This window comes from Onychostoma macrolepis, chromosome 05 (assembly GCF_012432095.1).
Source record: "Onychostoma macrolepis isolate SWU-2019 chromosome 05, ASM1243209v1, whole genome shotgun sequence".
In the NCBI taxonomy this organism is placed as follows: domain Eukaryota; kingdom Metazoa; phylum Chordata; class Actinopteri; order Cypriniformes; family Cyprinidae; genus Onychostoma; species Onychostoma macrolepis.
The window spans coordinates 23,869,801-23,897,625 of record NC_081159.1 but is presented as its reverse complement, the minus strand read 5'-3'; the positions used below and the strand labels follow the sequence as shown (position 1 = coordinate 23,897,625).

The following is a 27,825-nucleotide window of genomic DNA, read 5'->3' as shown; positions in this document are numbered from 1 at the left end:
CCGGCCCGCCCACTTACTGTTGGCCTCAGCTGTTTTCTTTTTCAAACTGCTCTCTGTCTGAAACCGTCAAAGAGCGAACCAAAGTGAGAAAGAGAATTATATTACTGTGAGTGATTCAGGTTGAAGATGACATAAACCAAGCTTCTTGAAGACATAAAAGCCTACAAAACACCTCAATTCACTCCTTTTGGGTTAACTTTGAGTGTGTGCGCACAGTGAATAATAATGAACCCATTCGTCTGTGACATAAGTGAGCTCATAAGTATGCGATAATCCGAGATTTCTTTGAAACAGCTATGCAGTCAGGTTCCCTTTCAATCTGCCCGAAATAACCAAACCTCAAATTGCAACAAGGTAGCCTAGAAAAAATAAATCAAAAGTGAAACTCCTTGTCACCTCTTCAGCTGTTGAATCAGACTCAAACGAAAGCCAGTTGTTTGTCACTCGGTGTTCTGTGTGTTTAATGCAGTGTGTACAGTGTGATGCTTGGTCAGTTAGTCAAATTAGTGACGTGAGAGGCAACATGTGACTAAACAGGCGGGAAGATTCAGCTCATCGGAAGAGAATGAGAGAGCTGCATAATGTGAGAACCGAATACAAACAAGACAGTACAAGAAGAGCACATGTGGTCGATATCATCGTTTTTCAATGGAAATGAAAATGCAGAATGTAAATGTCATTGAAATGGTTGCGAGGTTTTGTATGCAGGCCAGCCACTGGAGAGACAGCAGGGCGGAAGTTGACAATGCAGTTTGAGCCGGTATGAGAGAGAGAGAGAGAGAGAGAAGGGAGTGAGAGAGAGAGCCTCTCATGACTCATGAAGATGGGATCCTTTAGGAAAACAAGAAAAATACATTTACCGATAGCAAAAGAAACAGAATTCTTGGTGTATTACTTATAACAGTTTTTTTTTTTTAACGAGATGCCTTAAAATGAAAGTGCAGTGGCAACCAATGAATGGGTCTGACTCTTCGGCTCTTTGGCAGGAAAGTACTGCATCACTTGGTACCGATGGTTATGGTTTGTGGGGGTTTTTTTCGAGTTCTTTCTTCATATAAATCAAGTAAGTGACAGTATCTGAGTACTTGTATGTTTGTCTTTACATTTTTACTCAATGTCGTATTTTGCCAGTGCTTTGGATTTAGTTGTGGAGATGTTACATGATGTAATCATTTATGCTATAGGGCCAAAATATATTCCCGGGTATTTTTTCGAGGATATGCGGTTCATCCATATTTTAAAAAGCCGCACGAAAAACTATTGGTTGTCCCTTGACCCCCCTTCATGACGTTTTTGGTTCTTATTTGACAATTTCACTGCATAAACTCATGTAGCCACCTTTCTGTCTCATACTGATGAATATTAACAATTTTCGCGCTCCGTTAATCGCAATTAATTTGCGATGGAACCTGCGTATCCTTCGACTTCATATTCGGGATTTGAGAACTTTATTCCAAGTAATCGGCCTGAAGCTCCAAACATTAACAGGTGGGTGACAGGGTAGCTGACCTGTACAAGCTCTGCACAAATGTTTTTATTTGTAGGCAAATCTAATGTAAAATTGTTCGCTTTCACATTTATTTACGCAATTTCGGAGATATTTTGTCCTATTTTTAATATTTTTATCCTTGGTTTGGGAAGAGGTGTCTGGTTGCTAAATGCTAAGTGACATGTGCTTGATAAGAACTGTGATAGAGCACAAGGAAAACAAAGTTGAATCTCGGTATTATCTCCGAATTATAATTTTTAGCTAATTATTTTTGCTTGTAATACATTTACGATTTTATATGCATCATAGAAAGTTTTGTGCAGTAATGTGTCAGCCATTTTGAGAGTATGCAGTGTTTTTTTTTTTATATATATATTTCCTCATTTACTTTTGATTTAAACATATGAGATCGATTCTTTTTTCCTTATATTATGAAGTCTTTCACACTTTTTGGTAAATTTTATGCTATTATGTTAACTGCATATCAGAATTACACTTTTGAGGAGAAAGAGGAAATGTTAAAGTGATGTGGGGTTTATAATTTATTGTAACCATCGAATTACGAATTCAGATTTAGGATTTGCACGTTTAATACTGAAAATTCGGACAAATCGATTCTATTACAAAAATAATACAGATTTTTCTATGTATACTTTGAACAAACATACAAAGTCAATGCTATTAATGAAAATATATGCTATAAATAAAATTACACAACATACTTAGACCAAAAAAAAATGTTATTTGGTGCACGATGTTTCGGAGTGTCTTTTATCGATAAAACCAAGTTAAAAGGTTGGAAACAGTGCAAAGTGTCTATTGAGATGACAAGAATGCAAGAGTTTACCTGGTGATTTGATGTTTTCTTAAATAAAGGGCACACACTATATATAAACGAATTAAAGTGCATTTTATATAATTATCCAATTTTTTTTTTAACAGAGAGAAATTCCAAAAACATTAAAAATAGGCGATTTTTAGCTGTAGGTTTCAGAGCTTTTCTGGAATGTTCCCTCACACACACATGCACACGTGCACACACACACGTGCCTTTCTCTGAAGCATCATCAGAAAAAGGGCACACATTTTAATCTTTTCTTTTTAGCATTTGTCCACAACTAGGTTTATAATATCTGATCACCTTTATGGTGAAAAATTAATTACAAACCACAAAGTTGTGTAAAACCTTAGATATGTCATTTGGAACAATGTTCTAAGTGATGTAAAAGCAAAGATAGTCTTTGACATCATGATAATTAATTGCTCATAATTTCAATGAATAAATTATCAGCAAGTGCATAATTAGCAAAGGAAAAACAACAATTAGTAAAGCCTCATTACGTCTTTTTTACTGTAATACGTCTATTACATGTTCTACGCTCTCAGAAATAAAGGTACAAAAGTTGTCACTGGGGCGGTACCTTTTCAAAAGGTACATGTTTGTAACTAAAGGGTCCATTTTGGTACCTTAAAGGTACATATTAGTACTTAAAGTGTACATATTTGAACCTAATAGGTACAAAAGTGTACCTTTTGAAAAGGTACCGCCCCAGTGACAGCTTTTGTACCTTTATTTCTGAGAGTGTACAAAGTACATTTTTCCTTTCTCTAAAACATAATACTGTTACAGAAATATGTGATGTATACCACTGCACTTGGTAATGTTAACGATACAAAATATATATGTAGAATTCTACTTTTTTTAACTCTTTTCTTTTTTATTATAACACCCATGCCTTTTTTTTTTTTTTTTTTAATAAATCACACTCATGAATAAATCATAATATCAAATTAAGTGATTTGCATTGTGACTGATTTGTCATTTTTATCTCTGAGAACAACAGAGATGCACAAGTGTAATTAGTAGTTTCATACGAGTATAAAGTTCAAATTATATACTAAACTAACTTTTTTTCTGATGGTTTTATTTCTTCTGGTGTGTTATTAAATCACAAAATGCAAAAGGGAGAATGATGATCATGTTGACTCACCGGCTGCTGGATCAGTTTCTGTTGTAGACCAAAAACTGCCTCTAAGCTCCATTAACTTTCTAATGTATGTACATGCATTTGTTCCTCATAAATGCATGCATACTGCAGAATGTGCATTAAACAGTTACATATTTTAAAATGTGAGTGGCATAACACTAACATTTCTGAAATGTTATTCATCATAATACCACTTTCAGTCTGAGTGATGAATCGATCATGAAAGACCTCATCTTCTGTTGTGTAAGTGATGTGGGGACTCAACTGACTGGTCAGAGGTTTCATGCATGATTTTATAACTCAGGGGTAGCAATCACAGAAATTCTGTGTCTGTGAATTGGATGAGCAGTTATTTTGGTAGGCCGCTGGAGCTCATTACTTGGTGACATTTCTGCAGACGCACACAACATAGTGCTATGTCTGCAAAAATTAGTGACTCTCGGTTTATCCCTCTGTTAGATTTATATAGTTTTGCTTTGATGCTTACCATATCATATCCTGGAGATGAGCTCGAGTTTTTCTGAACTATTAAAATCAATTGAATTCTGCCTCTATATTATTAATCTCTAACTTCTTTCTTTGCGCCTCGATAGATACGCTTTGTAAAATACGTCACGTCGTGTAACAATATTATATATCGAAACAATTAGAATAAAAAAACGAATGTTTTGTATTCGGAACGCTCTCCCGCGACTAAATGCAACGCACTGTAATGAAAACGGACTGGATATTTCAAACGACTTCCTCATTGTGCAGATTTCGCGCCTTTTGTAATAGCATGTCAGGTTTTCGGTAACATATTAGATCTTTTTAAAATTGAAACAAAAATGCAGATGTCTAGTCGTCTTTTAAAAATCGTTCATTTTCTGCTGATTTTTCCCCCCTTGGCTGCATTTAATTCATTCCCTATGTGAGGTCAGTCAGTCAGGTGACGCTAGCGTCAGCAGACTCCTCCTGCAGGGGAATCCCCTCAAACTCCACGCGTGGATTTTGCTTTGGGTTTGTAAGAGTAGCTCATTTTTATGTTGTGTTGTTTTGGCCCTCGCGTGAGTCACTCGGAACTCATCATCGCAAGACTCTTGCAAGAGTAACGTGAAAACCGTTTGGGGAGAGGAGGTCAGAGAAGTAAATTATCGCAAGGTAACAGAGACACAGTTGTGCTGATTCGTAATTTTTTTTTTTACGTTAACGTTAGGTGTTTGATTTGAAACTATTTCGTGCGTTAAAGTCGGGATTTAGATTACAAGATTACTTTACGCATGCAGATATTGTTATTTTAACGAGTTGACGTCGATGCGATAAAAACTTATTTAAAATTTTAGAATAAAACCAATGAATTAACAAGCGCGGAAACTGAGGCCCAACGGAGCTTTAAACGTTATCGGAACGTCACAGTCGTGAAGCAGGATAGCTAGCTAGCAGTCGAAAATGTTACTTGAAAATATAACTTATTGTGTCTTTTTAAGAAATCTGTTTTTAATGTCTGAATGTTGCTTTTTTTTTTTTTTTTTTTCACTTTAACGGTATCTGCAAATATGCGATTAGCTTGTAAAACAAATTAGCTGGTTAGCTAAGCGGTGTTTTCGAAACTTGGCTCATAGAAAGAACGCTTATATGAATGTTTCCTTTGATCTGTCACTTGATTTAAAACCGCCCTTAAAACTTTTCGCGATACTGTTTACAAAAATTTTGGTTGTTTAATTTGAAAGTTAGCGAACTTCGTAAAGAGACAACGTCCCCGGCTGAACCCTTCGAAGAATATCGAGCGAGATGTTGTATTTTCATCATATTTTCCCCCCAAGTGCTGAGCTGACTGAAAATTTTGTGTTATATCTGTAGTTTTGCGAATCTAAAACAAGCCATGGCAGAAAGTCAAGAATTTGCCGACCTCTGGGAGAGAAACCTCATGTAAGTTTGCAACAGAGACCCGGAGTTGGTCATATCTTCAGTTTTATGTGGGTGCAGGCAATAATATCTCAGGTTTCTGTAATAATTTTTGGGTTATTTATTTATTTTTGGTTGGTCAAGATCTTTTGAATTTGTCATTGTGCATCAGTACTCTGTTGTGTGTATTGTGTGTGCTTTGTTAGTTTAATGCTAAACTAATTCTCTGTCTCTCTCTCTCCCAATTTGTGTCTCAGTTCCACTCAAGAAGCTGGTACTTGCTGGGAATTGATCAATGATGAGGTGTTTTTAAAAAGCATGTATATACACACATACCCTCTGGTATTCATACTTGTTTTTCAGTGCTGAACTCTTATGTGTTTCAGCAGTATCTTCCAAGCTCCTTCGATCCAAACATCTTCGACAATGTGATCACTGAACAGCCTCAGCCGTCCACCTCCCCTCCGACCGCCTCTGTTCCAGTGGCCACTGATTATCCTGGGGAACATGGCTTCAAACTGGGGTTCCCACAGTCTGGCACCGCCAAATCTGTGACCTGCACTGTAAGTTAAAAATACACACATACATCCATGCATACAATACTCAACTTGCGTAAAATGTGGCATGATTTTAGTGTACTCGACCACCCCATAATTCCTGTAATCTCATATTACTATACACTAGCATCCTAAATAAATGAAAAATCAGTTTGGTAGTTTCAGATTATTGCTATTGGTTATTCATAATCTGTTTGGAAATAAAATGGTTTTTAGTGAATGTAGATAAGTGTTAGTGGTAATATCTAGTTAAAAGTTAGTGACAGTTGGTAGTGAACTAACGTTATTATGTAGTAGTTAAAATACGTACATAGATGCACTTGTACCTGAGGTCATGTAGAAACTCAAATTGTCCTTTCTGGTGAGCGCTGAATCGGAATGTTGCCAGGATACCGCAAGCCTTCATTCATTCTCCATCACCACCTCCTTTCCTGTCCTAAATAATACTTCAGAATTCCCATCTTTTGTGTATTCGCTACTCGGGTGTAGAGAGCTGTTGTGGTCATTCAGCTTGTCAATCTAACATCTGGAGTGGGCAAATAAGAAATTGAATTTGGCAGTTTCTTATTGCATTGTCTGAAGACATGAATGGGCATGTTCTCATGTGGAGCACCAAAAAGTTATCTGGAAGCGTTGGGGTTAAAAAAAAAAAAAAGTGCCGCCCCACCACCTCCCACCCCTCACCAATTTTTTTTTCTCTTTTGTCTGTTGTACTTTTTTGGTTCAGACCTTTCAAATCCTAATTTTTTAGCAAGACTATTAAGTTTATATGATATGATGCCACACAACCCTACAGAAGCAGTTTGAAGAATGGATAGAAGCAAATATGTAGATTAAAACCAATAAATTTACCAAAAATTCATCATATATTAGTTTGGAGAGGTTGCAGAAAGAAATGGCTGTGTTATTGGCATACATTTACACTGCAATAGAGAAAAATAATTAATCTCACAGCCAATAAACATGTTTATTAGAAAGCTACATTTGGAAAAAAGCTATAGCTTCTGTAGTTTGTCTTTTGTATTTTAGTAAATCTAGTTTAAAACACACTCTTGTGACTGTCCAGTATGTAGAAAGAGGTGTTGCTCTAAGATGGCTGCTTGGCAGAAGATAAGATGACTGCATTTGTTTGTCAGTCAAAGAAGCTTTCACCTACTTGTCAGCATACACTACACTATAATTTATTGTAGTAATGAGTCATATGTCTAGCTTTGTCAGTCTCTGTTGTTTTTAGCCGTCTAACATTATTAAATCTGACGGTACTTATTTTATTTAGTCTTGTAATCAGTGAAATCTCCTTGTTAATTTTAGCTTTTGCTTTTTGCCTATTTTTATTTTTTGAGTAGCAGTGTTTTCTTAGTAAGCTGTATCTGTGGAGTTCGAACATGTCTGAACTTGTCCTCCGAGCAGTGGGGGAGGGGAGTGACAGTTCTACAGAAAATGCAGTCTACAAGACTCAGAGCAGGGACATTTGGCATGCAAAAATTTTCATTTTAACCGTTGGAGGGAGAAGTGCGTCCTGTAAAACAGAGTTTTAGAAAAGAGAGTAGAATTTTAGGCTGTTATAGAGAAAGATAGTCAAACTGGTGTGTTTCAGATCCTGTGAGAAACTACACGACTGCATATGATCTGTATGGTAAGAGGATAATACAATTTCAAAAGCTCAAATTTGAATGTGATAAATTATATAATTTCTGTAATATATAGTATTTTAAAATATATGTCTGAACTTAATTTTTTTTTTCAAGATCTGTAAGCTTTTGTAGTAAAGACTTACAAATCTTTCTGTCCTTCTGTGTAATGTACTAGGTTAGATAAAACATTTGTTTTATTATAATTTTCATTTGTATGGTTTTTTTTGTTGTTTTTTTGTTTTTCTACAATAAGAAACTCTTATTAAAAGTGTTCATTTAAAATTTTACAAATACATATTTTTTTGCTAAACACAATTAGCATGTTTAATGTTAAAGGCTGTGAATTTGCTTCACCTGTAGTGGTGGTGTTTTAAAGGAGATCATTTATTTGTTATTGTTAGCACACTGTCAGTCCATTAAAACCTCTCTTCAAGACGTCCACTTTAATGCACCAACATTCTAGTTAAAGTAGCTGACCTCACTGATCAACTAGTAGTCAGTTGTTGGACTGCTAGTTGGTCATCTTAACCCATCCCTTATATGAGTCAGCATTCTCAGTAACATAAATGTTATGAATGTTCTGATGACTTGCTGTGATTGTATTAATATTTTTTTCAACGTGTGACTTTTGTTTATATGAACCAAAAACATAGCGACTGAGTTTTTCTTTCTCTCTGATTTTTAGTACTCCTCTGATCTGAATAAGCTTTTTTGCCAATTGGCGAAAACTTGTCCAGTTCAGATGGTGGTGGGTGTTGCCCCTCCCCAGGGCTCAGTGATCAGAGCCACAGCCATTTACAAGAAGTCCGAACACGTGGCTGAGGTGGTCCGTCGATGTCCCCACCACGAGAGAACCCCAGATGGTGATGGTATAGACACGCTCTTTCTCATCCAATCTTACACCATTGTACAGGAAAACACTAGCTATACTGGTGCAAGTTCCACTAAAAGCAATTAACAAGCCTGTTTACTCCCCCCTCAGGATTGGCTCCAGCTGCTCACCTGATCCGAGTGGAAGGAAACTCGCGTGCTCTTTACAGGGAGGATGATGTCAACTCGAGGCACAGTGTCATGGTTCCCTACGAAGCTCCTCAAGTCAGTCGCAGTATTTTGATCTATAATAAGCAAGAGTAAATGAAAAAAAATATGTATTTATTTGCAAATGTATTAATGTTTGTCTGTTGTAAATTGTAATGTCACTTTTTCCTGTGCTTTTTTGCAGCTGGGAGCAGAGTTTACAACGGTGTTGTACAATTTTATGTGCAATAGCAGTTGCATGGGAGGGATGAATCGCCGGCCCATCCTCACAATCATCACTCTGGAGACTCATGAGTGAGTTGTCCATCTTTGATTCCTCTGTTAGTGAATTGTGTTCCAATGTGGATACCAAGGATCATCAAATCTGCTTTTACTCTTGTCTTGCAGTGGTCAGTTGCTGGGCCGCAGGTCTTTCGAGGTGCGTGTGTGCGCGTGCCCAGGCAGAGACAGAAAAACTGAGGAGAGCAACTTCAGGAAAGACCAGGAGACCAAAACCTTGGGCAAGACCCCCTCTGCTAATAAACGTAGTAAGTCTGTGTGTGTGTGTGTCTGTGTGTCTGTGTGTCTGTGTCTGTGTGTGTATGAAATAAATTCAATTAGATTCCACATACACTGCTGAATAAATGTCATAGTAATGTGAATCTGATCTGACAGGTTTGACGAAAGAGTCAACTTCATCTGTGGCTCGACCTGAGGGCAGTAAAAAGGCCAAGCTGAGCGGGAGCAGTGATGAAGAGATGTATACGCTGCAGGTGATGATGCACCTTCCTGTGTCTTTTTTTATCATGCTCCTGTGGTTTTCATGGAAATGGTAGTTGGTTTGATTGAAGGGTAAATTCCACTGTATGACAGGTGCTAGTGTACTAATCTAGCTTGTGCTTTTTAAATGGTATTGTGTACTGCAAATATGGTTGGCTAAGAACTTTAACAAAATGTAGTTTGTGTTTGCATGACTTTTAAGATTAGCCTTCTCTTCATGCAGGTGAGGGGTAAAGAAAGATATGAAATGTTGAAGAAGATTAACGACAGTTTGGAATTGAGCGACGTGGTGCCTCCATCTGAAATGGACAGATACCGGCAGAAATTGTAAGTGGTGATATGCCACAACTACACCCTGCACAAAGGTCTTTTTTTAGGGCTGTCACTAACAATTATTTTGGTAACCGTGTAATCGGTCGATTATTCGGAGAATAATTTGAGGAATCTGATCATTTTTTGTAGTAATAAAAATAGACCTAAGCTGACTTAAAATACATATATAATAGCAATGAGGCAATAATAATTAGTTCAAATAAAATATCAAAAGCAAGTAATCATTTGTTTTTATTGAACAAAAGTATTAAAATACATAGCCTAATGTAATAGAACAATATAGTCATAACTTATGTACTTTATGTATTATATCAAATGCCTGCAGAGGGCGCCAACGTAGGGGTGTGCGATATATCATCTGCTGTTTTTTGTTCAAAAATAAGCGCGATTGTGATATTGATTTTATACAACAGTTCAATAAACAATAAGTTAATATTAAGAGACTTACGATTTAGACACCATATTGCCTGTTTTTGCTCCATTTCGCCAACAAAAAATAATTCCAAACAGCTACAGCACTGTTTTTTGCGTCTCTGAGCAACATGACGATGTTTAGTTCCTGAATGAATCACCTACTGGTGATTTTTAATTTCACATTTAAAGTATCTGTTCATTTTAACCCTCTAAGCGCCAAAGTCATTCATTAAATAGACTGTATTTCCTAATATGGTGTAATATCTCATTTGTATTCCCTACCACTAGATGGCAGACACGTAGTACTTTGATTCTAGACCAAAATTGTTTGAGGAAATAGCAGAGCAAGTGAGCTATCGTGTCTTTGATGCGGAAGCAGTTCAGCATCTGAGTAAATTGTGAGATTTGTGAGAGAAAATCACCAAATTGCGTCGTTTGTTCTGATCACGCGCGCTCTAAGGGCCGCCAGTACAGGTGCAGTCAGTGTGGGGTAGGTCTGTGCGCTGTGCCATGCAATGAGAGGTACCATACTCTCAAGAACTATAACTTGTCACCTAGATACCTGATTGGGCAGATAGCTGGTCAACTGATCGTAAAATAGGCACATGTATTTTACTATGGCACAGTAATATAGTAATAATTTACTACTTTTTCCTGTTTTACTGTTGATTTTCTCTCTTCCTGACCACAAAAAAAAAAACATGCAAATAAGTTCAAACATCCATTCAATATCTATTATTTCTTGAATATTACTGATGAACTGATCAAAAAGTAGACTACTGTTCACATGCGTTTTACTACTATATAGTATAGTAATATAGTAATAATTTAATACTTTCTCCTGTTTTATTGTTGGATTCCTCTTTTCTGATCATTTGGAATGAGGATAAAAAGACAAAAAAAAAAAACATGCAAATAAGTTCAAACATCAATTCCTGTTTACTGAATATTATTGATGAACTGATCAAAAAAGTAGACTACTGTTCACATACGTTTTACTACTATATAGTATAGTAATATGTGACCCTTGACCACAAAACCAGTCTTAAGTCGCTGGGGTATATTTGTAGCAATAGCCAAAAATACACTGTATGGGTCAAAATGATAGATTTATCTTTTATGCCAAAAATCATTAGTATATTAAGTAAAGATCATATTCCATGAAGATATTTTGTAAATTTACTACTGTAAATATATCAAAACATCGTTTTTGATTAGTAATGTGCATTGCTAAGAACTTCATTTGGACAACTTTAAAGGCAATTTTCTCAATATTTAGATTTTTTTTTTTTGCACCCTCAGATTCCAGATTTTCAAATAGTTGAATCTCGGCCAAATATTGTCCGATCCTAACATACATACATGCATCAATGGAAAGCTTATTTATTCAGCTTTCAGATGATGTATAAATCTCAATTTCGAAAAATTGACACTTAAGACTGGTTTTGTGGTCTAGGGTCACACATAGTAATAATTTAGTACTTTCTCCTGTTTTATTGTTGGATTCCTCTTTTCTGATAATTTGGAATGAGGATAAGACAAAAAACAAACAAACATGCAAATAAGTTCAAACATCAATTCCATATCTACGGTTTACTGAATATTATGAAATTCAAGAGGGCCGCCCCCCTGATGACGTCATAATATGCAAATTAGATGAGTATATTTACACCCCACATAAACTTTCGGTCATGCCCAACATTTTTCTAATTTACAGTAGATATCTATCTTTAAGCCCTTTCAAGCCACAAGCTTTTGTAATCTTGATGTCAAAATCCAGCATTTTTTCCAAAAAAACCTGGCGCCTAAAGGGTTAAAATAATTTCAAATATCAGTATTGAATGTTTTATGTTTAAAATATCAAAACATTATACATTTGTAACTGCAGGTTAAAGCATTCCATGTCCCTCTGAGCTGCATTAAACAGTGTGTAAATGCATCTAAACACCAGTTCAGATGCAACTTCTGCATAGATTAATTTTGATGATACTGGTTTCATTTGTTTGGTAGCAGCCTAAATGTCTTATTATTCTAGTTGACTGATTAAATGTAACAGTTTGACTCAAAACACACTTTTAGAAAAAAAAAGGCTTTATTAAAGGTAAAATTGCCCATAAAAGGTAAAAATCTAAATCTATCTACTTGTATGAAAAGATTCATTTCTATCACTGATGTGAACTGACCACACAGAATATGAAGAATATCAACGGTAGTCAGATATAGGCACAATAACACAGTCGGCAAAATATCGTCGTCTTGTCGTTATAGAAAAAATCCCAAAAAATATGCAGATATCTTTTTTTTTTTTTTCAATATCGCACACCCCTACGCCAACGGCCTGACAGCTTTTTTAAATACTTAACAGCTCGATGTAATCCTTGTTTAATATTGACTAAACTACACAGTTCAAAAGTTTTCTTGATCTTTAATATTTGGCCACTTCTTTATGATTGAAATGCTACAGCCACTGTCATTTCTTGAACAAGAACATGTGGACATCAAAACATGCAAACTCAGAGCTAGGGTTTGAACTTCTATTTTGAAGTTCTGATGAACATTTAGCATATTTATAAAGATAATGATGTATGCTCCATTGTTGGCATAGGTTTATAAGTGATTTACCTTATAAATCTGATAGAAAGGTGCACATTGTTCACAGATGAACTTTCAGCATATGTAAAGTTTGAGACATGTTAAATGATAATAGTTTGTGTGGAGCAGCACTTCCTGTGAATGGAGCCGCTCCGAGATGCTTGTAACCTACACGTATACAAATAAACCGCATATTAAACCCACAGGGCATATATTTATTTAGTTGAATCACAGCCATTGTGAATTCACAATAGCTTTATTATGATTTTAAATGGTCTTGGTATTTAATGCAGCCTTAGAAGACGGTCTAATAATGCTTTTCATGGATTCTCGTCCTTGGAATGCGCCATTTCTGGTATTTTGCCAGTTAATCGACACATGAAAAATTCAGTCGAGGATTTTTATTTTTTGGAATTGAATACTCAAATTTAATCGAGGAATCGTGACAGCCCTACAGCAATTACACAATCACTGTCAAGAGAGCTCATTTGACACCTATATATACACTCTAATCTTTCATTTCATGTATTATTATTTTTATATTTATTATATATATATATATATTTTTTTTTTTAGACTCACCAAGGGCAAGAAGGAGAAGGATGGCCAAACACCTGAGCCCAAAAGAGGCAAAAAACTAATGGTTAAAGACGAAAAAAGCGATTCGGATTAGGATGGCGGGATGCTGACTGCCTTTCTTTTGCCTTTGTTTGACCAAAACAGTTTGTCATGGGAAGCATTTGGTGAATTGCAGATCCATGATCCCTCAGTCCTGTATGTCATGTGTTATCTTGTTCACTCCTCTGGGAACTTTGTAAGTCAGCTGATTCAGAAGTGGTCTATATGAATGAGGCTAGTAATGGCCGGTTGCTGTAGGTGTGTAGTGCTTTATCAGCACTGGAGGAGCAATGCAGACATGAGATTTAACCATGTGTGGGATTATTCCTGTTGTAGGTCAGTGCAGGTCACTTTCCTCCCAACATGTAGTGGCAAGGTTGTAGAATTGTCACTGACTTACTGGATGACCATTTTGTTGAAAATATATTAATGCCAGTATTTTTTTATTTTTTTTGTAAGAAAAGAGTACTATTGCTGATTAGCTAAAACCAGCATAAATGGTTACAAGCCAAATAACTAATAAAAATAACAACAAAAAAATTATAATTACACTGGTTTTGTTTTTGGAATCCTTTTTATTAGGTTAATTTCCGTTCATATTCATAAGCAAATAAAATTGTCAAGAACTCAGGGCGTGTTTGAGTCCCTCCTGGTAATCTTGATAATACTATTCTACTGTTCCAACTTGATGTATATTTTTATGCTGTTTTTCTTTTTCTTTTTTCCTTTCATGTATACACATAGTTATCTTTTATACATATATATATATATATATATACATGTGCATTTTTTTTGTAGATGGGCAAGTTTTTTTTTTAAGAACACCTTTTTTTTTAAATACATTCTTTTTAAAGATCATTTGTGTCTTGATTTCTTTTCTGGTTCCAACATTAACTCGCAGTAAAATGTTTACAGCATTATGGTGCAGTAAAAAAATTTTTAAATAATGAAGATAAGCTACAAGAAATTGCATGCATATAATGTTCGTAATAAAATGGTTACATTGTATAAACATTAGCTTAAAAAACATTGTTCTCTGTGTTACAACTATCAATGTGGACAATCACAGTGTACTTGTATAATATTTTTATGAATCTCTTAAAGTATTCACTCCAAGCAGCAAAGCTTCCTGGATACATAAAACCTTAAATTTAATAGGATGGTTTCAAATCCCACCAACTAAGTGTACACACTATATTTCCACAGTGAATGGTGCTATATTAAGCAAACTTACATTATTGTTAATAACAATCATGTGGACTAGAATCAAATGTTTTTATGGATTATATATACAGTAGTCAACATTTGAAGTGGATCAAAACCTTTCATCAAAGTTGTCCTAAAACCAAAATGTGTCATTGTCTAAGGACAGCTCTGATTATCTTTTTTGATCCACTTAAAATGTTGACTATTGTAGTGATTTTCTAAAAAACTTGCTCCATTGTACTCCTAGGTATTTTTGATTTGGATGAAAAGGAGAATATCGTTCAGATTTGTACCTTACAAAAATGATTTTAAGAATACCGATTTGTCAAATTATTGTTAGCCATGCTCCACAAGGACTAATTGACCTGTAGATTGTGGGCACAGCATTTAAAATTCACAAAACTTTGTATACATTGATACCAGAGCAGTCTGAGGATATGCCAAATTTCATCATTTTCCATTAAAAGGGAACTCATGAAAATCCTCAGAATTTTGCAACTGTACTGAAGTTGAAATTTACAACCAAAACAACTCCACAGTATCCACAGGATCTCATCCATCAGACCTGACAATTGTAATCATTTTAACCACCTTTCCCATCTGCTCTTGAGCTCGATGATTTGCAGCTGTATTTGTATTTAAGCACTAAAAGGGCAGCTTATCTGCCCTCATTCGTCCCCTATTAAAACATTTGTCAAGTTAAAAGAATTGTACACTTTCATAAGAGGACGCTTCTGGTGTGGCTTCTGCAGAGGACAATGTGATAAGTGTGCGTCCATCCAGTGGTGCGAAAAGCGGGTACAACTTTTCACGGAAATTTGCGGTGAATGTAAAGATATGTGAGCGTGTCTCTACTTTATAGAAAGACACCTGTCCTTCTTCATAGTCCAGGTACACTCCCAGCTTTTTGGGCACAAGTGACAGAGGTAGCTCGGTCTCTGGCTTGGTGCATGCATAAAACTGCCGTGTGCTTCTCCATATTGTCCAGAAGCCCTCAGAGGGGTTCATGGGACACCGTCCATGCCTTTTGGAGGATGCAGTGGTCACCCCAATACGCCAGTAGCCATTGTTGGCAATATCAATTTCCCAATAGTACCGACCGGAAGTGAGCCCTTCCCAGCCCAAGACACACGGCCAGCTGTCAAAGCGCTGGGTACTGAAGGACACTTCAGTTTCATTCAGAGCTTCCTGTACCTTCCTTTTGTCATCAGAGAGCTGCAACCATGGGTGTTTTGTCATAGGGTCCAGTGTGATGTCCACTAAACAGGTGCAAAGATAAAATTTCAAAGCTTTCTTAAGCCAAAAGGAATTTCATTGGCAGCTGAATCATAAACGGCTGAATCAGTGTTACCTGAAGCACTGCAGATCCATCTCCATACTATGGAAAACAGCAATATGAAGAATGTAATTGCATTTTAGATGCTTGCCACATTAAATTGTGCACTGAACAAGACAAATGCATAAATCAGTACCTGAGTTTGGAATGTACTTTGGGGTCTCTGTCAAAACAAATGGAATTGTACAGTATGAATAAGTATGAGCACAAAATTGTTTAATCATTTAAACCATCACTTTTTCCTAAAAGCAATTTAATATAATTTGCCAAATCACCGTTTTAGTCTATTGAAGGATGCAACTCATGCAAGTGAAAGGTTTACCTGTTTTCCAGGTACGTTGTTTGCTGAGGAGCCATAGTTGTGGAACAACACCCTAAAAAACATTATGAATGTAATACATACACATAAATATACTGCTTGTATTGCTAAATGACATTATTATATATTGCTGAACATATATGAGATAATGTTCTATCCCTAATTTGTAACTGTCAATATGAAATGGTTTAGCTGAATATGTTTAAAAATAAATAAAATAAATAGATATGTAATATATAAACATCTGCATTTGTAATTATGCTGAAACTTAATTTCTGTTTATGTTTAGTGTCTTCAAAACCGTTACCAACTTGGGGATGATCGTACCTGTCTATAAGCTGTGCCAAACTGTTTATACAAGCAGTGATACAAGTATCTCTTGATAATGATAGTTTGTCGATTCAGTTTATGGGTGTAAACTATGGACTCTAGCTAGATGGGTTTTTTTTTTTTTTTTTTTTTTTTCTTTTTAATGTTTATTGATCTCTTATCTAAAACTTGTACCTGGCTGTCCTGTTTCAGTAGAGACCAAGTTATGAATTCCAAAAAAGGCAACAGAGTCAAGATTTTCCTCTTCTTCAGTTCCAGCTGCTTCAGAAAATGGGCTAATTCTTGTCTCATCACACCACAGTGCTGTACACAGGTCAAAAAAAATGACATGTACACACACACACACATATATTATACTGTATACAGATTTTGCACATTATTACATATGTCACATGGGGTCAAACTCACTGTCCTCACCTCCGACACAGTCTGTAGCTCTGTAGCCCATTCCATGATCTTCTGCTCCATATTCTTGGCAGAATCCACTTTGTTCTCTTTCTGGTCCCAGGATGCATCTCTTTCTTGTCGCCATGTGCCCTCACTAAACAACTATAGGAGGGAGAATATAAACAGATAAAATCTTTTTCTTAATGAAAACAACGCATGATGTTTATGCATAAGTATCTGATATCCATGAACTCACATCGTCAACTTTTTTGAGCTCCTGTGCCCACTCAAGGATGAGTTTGCGGCATTGCTCCAGACTACGTGGCTCTGCATGCACACTGATATTTGACCCTTCGTCTGCACTGGAGCCAGGCTAAAACACACACACACACAATTATTACTGAGATATTTTAGACATTATGTGTAGACAATCAAACACCCATCACTGTCTGCATGCATCATCATCCCACAGTCCTTAAAGGGTGTTGGATTGCGTGGATTTAATTTAATAACACCGAAACCCTACCTCACTCTTGCATATTTCATTTCAACAACAGGATAATGCAGCTGTCATAACAGGGTGACATGGGGTTGATTCTGTCTTATCAGTAGCTTTATGATTCTTGAATATGAGGCTTCTATTGAAGTGATTAACCATTACTGTGTATAAGACATTGCCAAGCAACCTTTTTAATAACATTAAAGGGACAGTTCACCCAAAAATGAAAATCTATCATCATTCCCAGCTGACAAAAATATGCTCTAAGAACATTTTACTAATGTTCCCATTAAATAATGAACATTACTTTTGAATGTTCTATGAACATTCGTTTTAAAAAAACGATATTTTTTTGTACAATCTTTAAGGGATCATTTAATTTTATGGAACTTTTGTATATTCTCCAACTAGAAGGTTTTAGATATAAAATGTTCCATGAACAATGTTAAAAATCCTGTTTTTATGCTAATGTTTCAACGTTGCTCAGAAGGCTTAGTGACGACAAATGATTTTTGAGTGAATAAATAATTGTTTATTCAAACACCCTGATTCATTCAGGAACGAAACCAGTGACTGTCTTTATCAAGTGATTTATTGAATCATTTATTTAACCAATCCGTTCAAAACAAATAATTTATTTGGATAAGCTACAGCTGTGCTGATATGTCGCATTTCAGACAAGGTCGGAAGTGGGAACATCCAAGTTGAAATGTCCCACTTCAAACCTCAGTGAATTCCAGTCAATCACACGTCAGGTTAACATATTGACCTCATGATGTCACCATGACACAAGGAAAGCATTTCTTGTTTTTGTGTCAATTACGGCAAAAAACAGGGGAAAACATTTGTATAAAATACTGCCGTTCATTTTAAACATGCTGACGAAAAGCAACCTAATGAGTAAAGTTTTTAAGTTTGATAAAAGGTAGCTCCACACCGTGCTCGTTGGAAGCAGTGATGTCAAATGAGACGTCTCGCTAAAGTCGGGCTTGATTGATTGGCCAAGAGTTCACAAGTTGGATCTCCAACTTAAATCAGCGTTCCAGATCCAGCTCTGAGTATGCGCATTCCAACTAGCCGGGTTTTTCGCAGACATTTTCAACCTCTCCCTCTCTCTGTCTGTGATTCCCTCATGCTTCAAAAAATCCACCATTGTGCCCATACCAAAGAAAAATAAAATCACATGCTTGCATGACAGGAGGCCCGTTGCTCTGGCACCCATCTTCAGCAAGTGTTTTGAGAAACTCATCAGAGACTACATCTGCTCTGTGCTGCCTGCCTCACTGGATCCGCTACAATTTGCATATCATAGCAACCGTTCCACATACGATGCTATTGCTTTCACCCTACACACTGCTCTCTCCCACCTGGAAAATAAGAACACCTATGTGAGAAAGCTGTTTGTGGACTACAGCTCAGCATTTAATACCATAGTGCTTGCCACTCTTGTTGCGAAGCTCCAGACTCTGGGACTAAACAGATCTCTGTGCAGCTGGATCCTAGACTGGTCAGAATGGGCAACAATACTTCATCCCCGCTGACCCTCAACACTGGTGCTCCTCAGGGCTGTGTCCTCAGCCCACTCCTGTACTCCCTGTACACACATGACTGTGCAGCCACACACAGCTTCAACGTCATCGTCAAATTTGCTGACGACACAACGGTGATAGGCCTGATCACTGACAACGATGAGACGGCCTAGAGAGGACGTGAGCACCCTGACTAAATGGTGTCTGGAGAACCACCTCTCACTCAACATCGACAAGACCAAGGAGCTGGAGGTGGATTTCAGGAGACAGAGCAGAAAACACACACCCAAGTTCCTCGGTGTTCACATCACTGAGGATCTCACATGGTCCGCTCACACAGACACAGTGCTGAAGAAGACACATCAACGCCTCTTCTTCCTGAGATGGCTGAGGAAGTTTGGAATGAGCCCCAGCATCCTCAGAACATTCTACACCTGCACTGTGCAGAGCATCCTGACTGGCTGCATCACTGCCTGGTTTGGAAACAGCACCGCTGGCAACCGCAAAGCTCTGCAAAGGGTCATGCGAACTTCCCGCCACATTGTTGGAGGTGAGCTTCTCTCCCTCCTGGACATCTACACCAGGCGATGTATAAGGAAAGCCCAGAGGATCATCAGTGACTCCAGCCACCCATCCCACAGACTGCTCTCTCTGCTGCCCTTAGGAAGACGTCTCCGCAGCATCGGTTCCCGCACTAGCTGACTGAGGGATAGCTTTTTCCCTCAGGCTATCAGGCTGATGAACAGTCAGAACTAATACACCCTACAGCATACTCCCATTATACGGTATGCCACGCACTGCACTTTAACTCCAACACAGTTCAATACTGGACTATACGTTCACAATGCACTTAATACAATAATCTATCTGCTACCACTGGACACCGTCCAATGTACATCCATGACATTTTGCATATCCAGTTTATGTAAATCTACTGCACCTTCGCATATTATTGTGTGTGTATGTGTACATAATGTAGAATGTATACATACTGTGTATACTGTATATTGCTAACTGTAAGTATGTCTAATAGTACACTGTGTGTACTGAGTATAAGAATATGTATATTGCACATTGTCATGTAATGGTACTGTCTATATGTAAATTGTTTCTGCACTGTCTGGAGCACACTCCCAAGAATTTCATTCACCAAGGCACATGTGCTGTGGTGATGTGACAATAAAAGTGATTTGATTTGATTTGAGATGTTATTTCCAAGTAGGAGATGGGAAAAATCCAAATTTCAAGTTGTCTGGAACGCAGCATAATTCTGCTGTGGTTTTATTGGAATCTACAATAGACAAAGGATCTGGCAATATTGAGTTTAAAATTTAAGTTACCCACTGTTAACTTCTCATTTACTGAACCAGTGTATAACCTGATAGCACACGTATATCACGGAGACGTCTATTTGACGTCTGCATTTACATCTGCAAGACGTATTTTTAGAGTGTTTGCTCAACTGCAATAGGCTACATCTATTGGATGTTTCCTATCAGATGTCAAATAGACGTATATTAGATGTCTTTAAGATGAATATGATTTAGAATGTATGTAAAACTGACATCTGAAAGTCGTCTGTCAGATGTTTGTACACAGCAGATGCTTTCCAGATCAAGAGATCTTTAACAGACATCTTGCAGACGTACGTGTGCTATCTGGTAATATCACACTCGCGTACAGTTGGTCTGAATATCAGCAAGCCTGTGTTTATGTCCAACCTCGTGCCTATACGGGCGGTGATAGTTAAAGTCTATACATTTTAGGCTGTAAAAAACATTACATATTACCCTGCATACATGTTCCACCTGCTGTTTCCACTGAGTGATAAACTTAACGCATTCCTGCAGGCTGTGGAGTTCCTTCAAGTCCTGTATAACAACAGAAAGGTGACATATTAATTAGAAATAACGTAGAACTTCAAACCAGTACGGAAAAGGAAGTTCTACAGTATAGGAAGTATCTATCTATCTATCTGTCTGTCTGTCTGTCTATCTATCTTTTGGTTTACCTTTTGTCTAGGACTCTGACTGCTCTTGCTAGGAACTGAGCTGTGAGCCTGAAGACTTTCATCAGGAAGATTCCAGCGTACAGCTCCGATAGAGTTACTCAAACCAGCTTCAGGCGCCTCATATTCTGTGACAAAAACAAACATCTATAAAATCTAGGCTAGTTTTTAAACATTCAAACACACTTTAAATTGTTATCAGAATCAGAATTAGCTTTATTGCCAGGTATGTTTACACATACGAGGAATTTGTTTTGGTGATAGAAGCTCCACAGAGTGACAATGACAGTGACAAGACAAGACAAATAATAATATACAAATATAAGACAATGTGCAAAATGGTGTTGCTAAAATCATAGTCTCTAAAACTTACTTTTGCTCTTCAGGATACTCTTCATGTTGGCTGGTTTGAAAGTCCAGTTTTGTTTGAGTGCCTTATACAGAACACAAACTGTCAGCTCATCAAATATTTGAAACATTCCAAGTACTTAATAATTACATATTTAATATATGTAATTTGTCATATAATTTAATAGTATTACTATATTATCAATACATTTATTTAACTAAATTAAATATATACTGTGATTATAATTGAAATATATTAAATAAATAACATTTCTAAAATACTAATTACTACTACAAATGATTAGGAAGATTAAGAATTTAAAAGTCAACACAAATAAATCCCAAATTTAGGTGAAAGCACAAATAAGTTTTTATGTACCGATTCAAAGGCCAGTTGAATGGGAAAATTAAAAAAAAAACAACACAAATATTATGTTTAAATCAAATAGAATATAGGGAAGTTTACATCCCTCACCTTTTCTATTGTGGGAGCAGGCCAGCTCAGAGATTTGTGTTGCACGCCGGCAGAAGCAGAGCACAAGGACCCAGATACTCTCCTGCAGTATCATGTCATCTGTGTGAACTACACAATGAACTTTGTCTCCTCAATCCACCCTAGTCACTGACACACGATATCTCACCTATCATTTCGTGTAAACTTATGTTAACTAAAGTGAGAACAGTGATAAGGGCATTGGCATTATGAGCTTATGTAATCGATTTACAGTATGTGGGCTGAAAAGCTATTGAAAGGTCTTTCATTTCAAAGTCAAAATAACTTATATAAAACAGACAACATACAAACATGACTGTGTGTTTGGTTTAAATTTGAGCAAACTGACTTAAAAAGAAATAAAGGCAGCAAAAGATTTGATTACGCTTTCCCCAAGTTTCTGATCTACTTCAAAACTAAAAAGTAAATTAATAAAACTAAAATCAGTATCTCTGTGTGACATTCAAACTAAGCCAAGACCAGAAATGAATCATGTGAAACTGTTCACATCCTGTAGGCAATTGCAGTTTCATTTGAAATAATGACGTAAACTGATAAAAATACATGCTGAATATGCATTTATAATCAACAACACTAAAACAACAGCAACAGACATATATGTATTGCTCACCTTTCTCACCACACCTGGATGACTGTCATTTCAAGATAACTGCAAATATTGTTCGCATGAAATGAAATCACCCTCACTGTACAATAAGTTATTAATTGACTCAAAGAATATGTCTTTTAAATTTTAATTTATGATTTAAGCAGTAAAATGTTACTCGCATCAGCTAGATCTATTGCCCAAAACATTTCAAACATGTCTTTAATATAAAACTTCTTCGTGAGAACAGTTAAGAAAGTTATGAGGGTTTAATATGCTCATTGATTCTTAAGGAGTCCACAACCCGTTTTAAACGTAATTGAAAAAAATATAACGGAAGAATATCTGATATTTTGCTTAAGCTTTTATTAGTTAAATCCTTGGTTGGTGGAGGTTTCAGTTTTAGGTTAATACACCTTTATCTTGGTGCGTATCTCTAAGATAAAAGGCGATCAGACTGAAGGCCATGTATGTATCACTCATAGTGGTTGCATAAGCATTGGGACTTTATGTGGTGTCTTTTTGTCCATATATTTGATATCGGTCCAATATGAGGCTCAATATGGCAAAGGTTTACAGACATCGCGTCATTGCATAAGTATTTGAACACCTCAAATGAACAGACTGGGTTGCATACAGGTATTTTATATTAATGCAAAGCATTATGCATGTGACAGAATCAACAATTCACAAATTGATTTATATTTCTTAAATATGCATTTCCTGAATAAAAATGTCATCCATGCCCGTTTTCACAATACCTGGGATCAAACAAGCATGTTTTGGCTAATAGCAAAGAGTTGCAACAGATAAGCAAAGCTAGTATGCTGTGTGATTATACAAAATGAGTATCACTTTCTACATACAGTACATCCTATATGTTGGTGTGTGTTTAACTCCAGCTCTTGAAGAACTGTTTGAAGAGGACAGATTCACGTCCCTGAGGGAGAATTTCCACCTAAGGTCACAAAGAAATTTGGTAAAAGAGCAGACAGTTCTGCACAGAAATACAAATGAAACCGTGAGCTGCCTGTTATTGTACCTGTGTTCTCATCCTGGGATAATTCATTTCTGTAATAAACTCATCTGCCACCTTCAGGGCAACTGTCTTCTCCTCTGCATTGGCTCCATTACCTATGAATCAAAGAAGAAAGACAATAAACGAAAAAGTTTGATTTACTAAACACACAAACTTGAACAAATAATCACAATCACCTTTCCAAACGTAAATCTTCCCATTAGATCCATTGTCCAGGACGAAGCAGTCATCTTTCTCCAGCAACTCTTGACTGAAAGGGCCTTTGTCACACAGTTTTGTCAAGGTCATTTGGCCTGTTGCATTAGACACCTGAGAGAGAGAGAGAATTATTCAGAGATTGTGAAGTGAATTATTATTTTCACTAAAATATTCTTAGCCTTCAAACAGCAACTGGTTTTGTTTGGTTTCATTTTAGGACAAACAAATAGTTTGATTAACAAAACAAGTAAAATAAAGTATTTTTGATAACTGCAAAATACACTGTAAAGGAGAGAGAGCTGACCTTGTAAAGGGAAGCAGAATTAGTGATGTCTGCTTCAGCGTCTTCCTCCGTTGAGCTGTCCTTCAGAGCTGGGATTGGACCAAGTGCCTTTTAAGCAAAAAAAGAGATGGTGTTATCAGTTCTAATCCATATTTGGATAAACTTATTGATACAATTACTGTGGTGTGGTGTCCACCACCAGTAGAAATACATTTTTCTAATTTAATACACATTTTATATATATATATATATTATTTATTTATTTATATTATCAAAAATTTAAATTAAAATGTATTTCTTATTGGTCTTTGGTTTTTGTCACCTGAACCATCTCCAGTGGTTCCTCTCCCTCTGTCACATCGATGATTTGAGCTTTCCCATTCCTTTCAGTGTCTCTGATCAGCATTGCTATCTCACGCACCTTCTGACGCTCAAACATATTGGCTTTGGAACCGCTCCATGCGACTATAGTCTGAACATAAACACATGTGCATTTGCATGATAACACCAACTAAATGACTGGCCATGTTTATCCAACTAAAATACCATAACTGCACTATGACAGACAACATTAGAAAAATAAGCTTTTTGACATACACACCTCTCCAAGGTCCAGTATAAAACAGTCGCCCTTGTTGAAGCTCCCCCAGCTAAGCTCAACCTCTCTTGCACGGATGTTTTTCTTTCCTTTGACTTGGTAGAGATGTGTAACAGGGTCAATCCTGGACCTGGCACTCTTAAACCCAGAATCCACCCCACCCTCCTGAGACAGATAGAGAAACTAGCAATTTCGTAATTTCATCGAGGCACATTCTTTGCACATAGTCTACAGATCAAAAGTCTGGGGCCTGTAAAGATTTATGGAAGGTTTTTGAAAGTCTCTTATGCTCACCAAGTCTGCATTTAATTGATCAAAAACGGAAAAAAAACCCAACAATGTTGTGAAATATTATTACAATATTTGAATATATTTTAAATGAAATTTATTCCTTTAACAGCAAAGCTACATTTTCAGTAGGCATTTACTCCAGTCCTCAGTGTCACATGATCCTTCAGAAATCATTCTAGTATTCTGATTTAGTATGCAGTTCTTTGATGAATAGAAAGTTCAAAAGAACAGTATTTACTGAAATATAACATCTGGACAGCTGAATCCCTTACAAGTTTCAAGAAACAACTAAAAACTCATCTCTTCCTTGAACATCCAACTGCCTCCTCCTATTTCTTTCATTTTATCTATGCTCTTATTTTCCTTAATTCCTTCCTGTCCTAGCTTTTATTGTTTTGAATGATGACTGAAGACTTGTAAAAACAGGCTCTTCTCATGTTTATTGCCATTTTATGATGAATCGCTTGTTGTTGTCCCTTTGGTTAAAAGCGTCTACCAAATGAATAAATGTAAATGTAAATGTAATGCACATATGTAGAATACAATATTAAATTACTAAAAAAAAAAAAAATCTTACTGATTTGTTGTTTTTGTTCTACTGCTGTCCCTTACTCTCACCTTGTAGCTGACTCCTTTAGGGAAGAGTCCCATGAACTCAGGTGACTCGTATCCTTGCACCTGTCGGTGTTGTACTGGCTCTCCTCCCAAGAAGCTGTCCAGTTGAGTGGCAAGCATGGCACAAGCACCTTGCTCATCCCGGGACGACTTCTCACCTTGATCAGAGAAGGAAAGCCAACAGTAAGAGAAAATGCAAAATCTTAGTTTTAGATTTTTACTTAATTTACCAAAAATATTTTAACAGTGCATATTTTAACAATGCTGTATACAAGCAGCATCAGGTGCATTTTCATTCATTCTACATTTATATACATGCATAAACAGATGCTACACACCCATCCACATGTGCAGGTCATTTCCATCCTTTCCACGGTTGCTGAGCACAATATAAGCATCCCCATTGTAGAAGATTCCCCTCTGTGATGGTTCGAGGAGCACAGCCCTCATCTTCTCAACCCTCCAGACATACAGCCCTGGCTCTCGCACTTCATGGGTAAACTGGCTCTGTGCCGCCCGCAGATTAAGCATCCTGCTGAGGGTGGAGAGCAAGATTAAAGAGCGTGTTCACGTAAAGGTCGGGGGCTGCGTTATGAGAAAGAGAGGAGGACGTGAGATAAGAAAAGGTGGAATGAAGCGAGGAGAAAGCGAGAGTGGATGAGAGAGAGAGAGAAAGAAAGAAGAGAGCCTATGTACAAGGAAGAAGCGAAACAGGGAAAGCAAGGAGATAAGAAAGGAAATATCAAGTATTATAGTGAAATATGACGGATATTGTAGAAGCAATGCAATCCAAACAGAGAATCATGGCATGTTTAAATATAGGACGGATGGAAGGAGACAGACAGAAAGCAAGAAGAATGGTTTAGGGAAGGAGAAAATGGGAATATAGGAAACAGAAAGTTGAAATATGGGAAGTGATGGGAGAGAAAGAGGGGCGGACAGTGAGATAGAGCAGGCTTGATGGAGTTAGCCTGATCTAGACAGTAGGGGCGGGGACCCTGAAGGTCAGGGGTCAGATATAGAAGCAGAGCACGGGATTGCATGCTCCATTAGAGATGCACAATGGGAAGGCCGATGGGAGGTGAGAGCAGAGAGATCACATATAATAGAGCTGTAAAATGAGATGCAATTGTGCCACACAAATAATTCATAAGGCCAACTGTTGCGCAGCGATACAAGACACACAGCTTACATACACCCAGCCACGCTCACCAAAGACAGATAGACAGATCAACAGAGCAAGTTCCACCTAGTCACTGCGTTTACAGTGATTACTTAATCGCATTAAGCGGTCAGATGTGAGGTCACAAACAGAAATAAACCACAGCATCCTTTGACTGGCTTCACATGATCGATGTTAAAAATTCATAATAAAATATGAATGTTTACACAATCTCCACATCAACCATCTTGAGAATGAGATCACATCTATGTTTCCTCTTGAATGATTACGAGTGTAAATTTGTGTCATGTTGGAGCAGATGGTAAAGCAGTCGAACGCTCATTTTGAAGCCTGCTGACACCTCCTTCTTTCACTTCCCTATAACTTTCAAATAAAGTATAAATAGTAAAACAGAATTTGATGAAATTGCAACCAAAAAAAGTTTTTTTAACTTCACTAGCACCACTTTTTTTCTGTCCTTAGCAGGGTTGTGCACCGCTTAGAACTGAACTGAAAATTCTTTTCCAATTCAAATTCAGTTCCTAAATTTAAAGCAAACAGAACACAGAATTGCGATTCAAATTTGAATTTAAGGAATGAATACATATTCAGATTATGGTAAAAGTTTTACATTGTCACATAGGTACTGAAGACAAGTATTAAAAAATAATTTAAGTATTTTATATATATATATATATATATATATATATATATATATATACTACTAGCTATATATAGTTATATTTTAAATTATGTGTAACTTATGTTTTAAAGAGCCACAGCATAAAAATTATAAAATTATCTGTAAATTTCCTACCTTGATGCAATAGTCTATGTTGATGACAGTCCAGCTTCAGACAGTTCTTAAATGTAACTGCTGCCTGAACAATCGGCTCTACTGCATATACAGTGACTTGCTTCATAACTTCCTGCCATTTCCCCCTCAGTAACTTACAAAGGCCAGGCACAGTTATTGAGGCATTGACTATGTGGAGCTCTTGGTTAGAAGACAAAAGCTTGTTAACCAAATGATTAGCCGCAGGGAAATTCTGATCATCAGCATCTCACATCTGTTGCAAACACACTGTATGCAAACACATCTCTTTTTGACTACACAAGCAACACATCATTTAACTCATTCTGTTCTCGTGTCATTTATGGAAAGAGTGAGAGACAAAGGGCAAGAGTAATGAAAGAGTTGAAAGACAAAGTCAAAAGACCTATGTCTGAAAATGTAACCCAATGAACTGAAGTTTATTCTATTTTTATCA

The 27,825-nt window shown here is 36.8% G+C and overlaps 3 protein-coding genes across 9 annotated transcripts; 1 reads left to right on the top strand and 2 right to left on the bottom strand.

Moving 5' to 3' along the window:
- Positions 1–4,385: 4,385 nt before the first annotated feature.
- tp53 (tumor protein p53) lies at positions 4,386–14,147 on the top strand. Of its 6 annotated transcripts, none has more exons than XM_058776887.1 (11): positions 4,386–4,617; positions 5,317–5,385; positions 5,619–5,664; positions 5,748–5,924; positions 8,238–8,421; positions 8,535–8,647; positions 8,775–8,884; positions 8,978–9,117; positions 9,245–9,342; positions 9,573–9,676; positions 13,265–14,147. In XM_058776887.1, the coding sequence occupies exons 2-11, from the start codon at positions 5,339–5,341 to the stop codon at positions 13,359–13,361; spliced, it is 1,116 nt and encodes a 371-aa protein (XP_058632870.1). In that variant the 5' UTR covers positions 4,386–4,617; positions 5,317–5,338; the 3' UTR covers positions 13,362–14,147. The 6 variants fall into 6 exon arrangements, with proteins under 6 accessions (XP_058632870.1, XP_058632872.1, XP_058632874.1 ...); XM_058776889.1 differs by having other exon boundaries at positions 4,388–4,617; positions 5,751–5,924; XM_058776891.1 differs by having other exon boundaries at positions 4,390–4,617; positions 8,295–8,421.
- A 958-nt stretch (positions 14,148–15,105) lies between these two features.
- Positions 15,106–21,386, bottom strand: si:ch211-114c12.5 (E3 ubiquitin-protein ligase TRIM39). The gene is made up of 10 exons (XM_058776876.1): positions 21,294–21,386; positions 20,924–21,048; positions 20,703–20,783; positions 17,141–17,257; positions 16,915–17,046; positions 16,672–16,800; positions 16,171–16,222; positions 15,985–16,011; positions 15,864–15,890; positions 15,106–15,771 (listed from the first exon to the last, which is right to left on the bottom strand). Exons 1-10 carry the CDS (start codon positions 21,316–21,318, stop codon positions 15,212–15,214), a joined length of 1,275 nt encoding a protein of 424 aa, XP_058632859.1. The 5' UTR covers positions 21,319–21,386; the 3' UTR covers positions 15,106–15,211.
- A 1,611-nt stretch (positions 21,387–22,997) lies between these two features.
- On the bottom strand, positions 22,998–27,515 carry capga (capping protein (actin filament), gelsolin-like a). Of its 2 annotated transcripts, none has more exons than XM_058776895.1 (9): positions 27,372–27,515; positions 25,731–25,924; positions 25,396–25,550; positions 24,490–24,651; positions 24,211–24,360; positions 23,910–23,996; positions 23,584–23,716; positions 23,411–23,502; positions 22,998–23,326 (listed from the first exon to the last, which is right to left on the bottom strand). In XM_058776895.1, exons 2-9 carry the CDS (start codon positions 25,921–25,923, stop codon positions 23,261–23,263), a joined length of 1,038 nt encoding a protein of 345 aa, XP_058632878.1. In that variant the 5' UTR covers position 25,924; positions 27,372–27,515; the 3' UTR covers positions 22,998–23,260. The 2 variants fall into 2 exon arrangements, with proteins under 2 accessions (XP_058632878.1, XP_058632876.1); XM_058776893.1 differs by having other exon boundaries at positions 25,731–25,927; positions 27,372–27,507.
- Positions 27,516–27,825: the final 310 nt, after the last annotated feature.